Here is a 2,912-nt window from a genome sequence, read left to right as displayed (position 1 = left end):
GGGAGGGGATACTTATTACGTCTCTATTTGTGCTGTTTTATATCAGTACAACAAAAACGAGGGGATACTTATTACGTCTCTATTTATGTTGTTTTATATCAGTACAACAAAAACAAACGAGGGGAGGGGGATACTTATTACGTCTCTATTTACTTTAGTGGTTTGTTACATTGCTTTTCAAAGATCAAAACACCACATTGTGAGCGATAGTTTTAAGATTTCAGGAAAATAAACTCTTCAGAAAAATTTTGTAGGCCTCAAAATTTGAAGTATCACTTTTTGTTAGTAGTTCGGCACCATGGTTTTCGTATTAAAAACATTCCAACAAGAGAACGCAAGCTGTCGTAGTTTGTCATCACGTGCTTCTTCACAGCTGCATCGGCAGCACTGTGTGAAAGGACATGTGGGTTAAAACACAACAAGACTCGGGGTGCGTCTATGTCACTGGAACACGAATAAAACAGAAGAAACAACTGTTTTTATTTCTTTGCAATAAAAAAAAAAGTTTAATAATGTTATTTACAAGTTTTGAATGACCACCGAATAAGAAAGAGCAATAACCAACGTTTTATTCTTTTGGTTTAATTGCTTCTGCTTTATTTTCTTACAAAATGAACTAGTGAATTTTTGCATCTTTAAAAAAGAAACTAAATTCATAACTTATAAGTACAGTTACATATACATCTTTTGTACAGAAACATCATAACCAGTACAATCTTGAGCTCGCTTTACCAACTAAAACAATATAAAAATAAGATTCATCAAAAAACATTTTTTGTTGTCAGGTATTGCTTATAGATTTACTATGCAGTTAAAGCAGCACATACATTGAAACTTCACGTATGTTTTTTTCTTAACGAATAATCAAAATACATATTTAACAAACACAGTTCTCAAGCTTTACAAGAGCATAATGCAATTTTATATCAAGCTGATTTGAATAGTTTAAAAACAGCAAATCATTTTATGATTTAGTTCTCATTTTAAAATAAACGATCAATCTATAAATAAAGGAAAACATGCTCAAACACTTAGTAGTCGAACAAATAAAACTCGGGAACAGATCAAATACAAAGCTTTTAGACATTTACCAACGATAAATCAAACTGTCTACGCTCTAACTAGGATCTTGTTTAATATTAACGAATGTTGCATAGGCTGTACTCTCATTCTCGACTACTCATTGTTGTTCACTCGTCATAGCTGTTTAGTATTAGTAACTCAGCCAACTGGTTCAATACCTAGGTCTATAATACTTAGCCCTCTTCCCCCAAGGGGAAGAATAGGAGGTTTAAATTACTTATCACAGATTTCACTTATGTCACTGTCCACAACTCTAGAAATCGTGGTTAGATACCATTATCTGGCAACCGCTTTTCACGTGCTCCATTATCTGCTGCTTTAAGGAGCACACTTGATCTCGAAGTTTGGTTACTACGGACCCTAACTCACTGTTTTCGGTCTTCATTTGAGCAACTTTCTCCTCCAGGCGGGCGATACGCTCCAGTTTTCGGCGACGACATTTGCTCGCTGCTATACGATTTCTCAACCGTTTCCTTTCCAGCTTGATTCTCTCTTGGTCTTCCATATCAATGGGAGACATTGGCGGTGACTGACCAAGATTGGGTACAGTTTGGGGCTCATCCTTCACGAGCCCACTCGTAACGAGTGGCTGGCTGGGTAGCTCAGTCCACGTGCCACTGCTGGACACGGCAGTTTTCTCGGTTGTAGCTACGACGGGTTGAGGGACTATGCTGCCGGCACTGGGCGCCGTGGCTTGGTGAAGCTGGTTCAAAGCATCAACAAAACCGCGAGCATATTGTTCTTGTTCCTCTGTGACGTTCCGGGGGAAAAGATACTGGGTTGGAGTTGGGGTGGTTGTCACCAGTCCATTGTGAGAGATGATTAATCGTTCCAGTTCTGGTGATCCCAATTTCAGCATGTTAAGGTCTGGTGATGTTAGCAACATTGTCATTTTTTGTTTCTTACTCGGCTTGGACTGATCCAAGTCGAGAGTCATGGGACGCTTTAGCGCCCCGACATCCTCGCTAGGTCTTGTGAGATTGTTTTCATAAAACGTAGTTTCCATTCTAGCTTCAAATGTTGACGTCGCGAGTTACGCCGTGAAGAGCAGTACTGTTCACTCTACCTCGACCAAAGTGTAACTGAGCTCGAACAGGTACGCAGGAGGATCTTTACTGCACAATAGAGCGGTCGATCTACTGTACTTGCAACCATCTAACATAACTACTTCTCAGCACGGCCCGTCTTATACTTCTGACTCAGGATTCTAAAATTAGGACGGTGATGTCATTTTGTCCATTTCTTATTGGTTGAAAATGACGTCACTTAATTATGACGTGAAGTTACTTAGTGAAGTTGAGGCTACCAGGAACTACGTAGGCAGTCTTGGAAATCACGTGACTTCAAATCGAAACTACTAATCAACCATCACGTCGGCAGATGACGCTAACTGGAAGCGCGGAGGTCGAGTTCCAAAGTCTGTGAAGAAAATACAACATACTTAACATTACAGTAATAAGTGGTTTGTGTTGTTACTGTATAGGTAGTCTTGTGTGAAACTTATAGTTCTGTATATCATTTCACTGTATTTAAGATTACAACTTCCAAAACATAAGTCAAAAGAGAAGAAAAAAAGCACCAGCCCAGACATGTAAAAACATTCACGTACATATATATACACGTGAGTAACCTTTATAAACACGTATAAGTAGAAGGAAAAATGCTTTGAATACATTTATACGCATAAAAATACTTCACAAGCAGCTATGAAGGAAACATGCATAAGTTGGAGTAAATTATCATGAATACATAAAACTTCAAACTAAACTAACGTACTAATCCTTCAGTTACCGAATGACCCAATCGGCTTTTAACGTTTTTACTGCCAT

At 38.5% G+C, this 2,912-nt stretch overlaps 1 protein-coding gene across 1 annotated transcript; it reads right to left on the bottom strand.

The window, feature by feature from the left end:
* Positions 1–566: 566 nt before the first annotated feature.
* On the bottom strand, positions 567–2,241 carry LOC106477746 (transcription factor AP-1-like). The gene has a single exon (XM_013938279.2). It carries the CDS (start codon positions 2,087–2,089, stop codon positions 1,337–1,339), a length of 753 nt encoding a protein of 250 aa, XP_013793733.1. The 5' UTR covers positions 2,090–2,241; the 3' UTR covers positions 567–1,336.
* Between the last annotated feature and the right edge of the window lie 671 nt (positions 2,242–2,912).

The sequence above is a fragment of the Limulus polyphemus genome, unplaced genomic scaffold, assembly GCF_000517525.1.
Source record: "Limulus polyphemus unplaced genomic scaffold, Limulus_polyphemus-2.1.2 Scaffold77888, whole genome shotgun sequence".
NCBI classification, from domain to species: Eukaryota; Metazoa; Arthropoda; class Merostomata; order Xiphosura; family Limulidae; genus Limulus; species Limulus polyphemus.
This window is presented reverse-complemented; position numbering and strand designations above follow the sequence as displayed.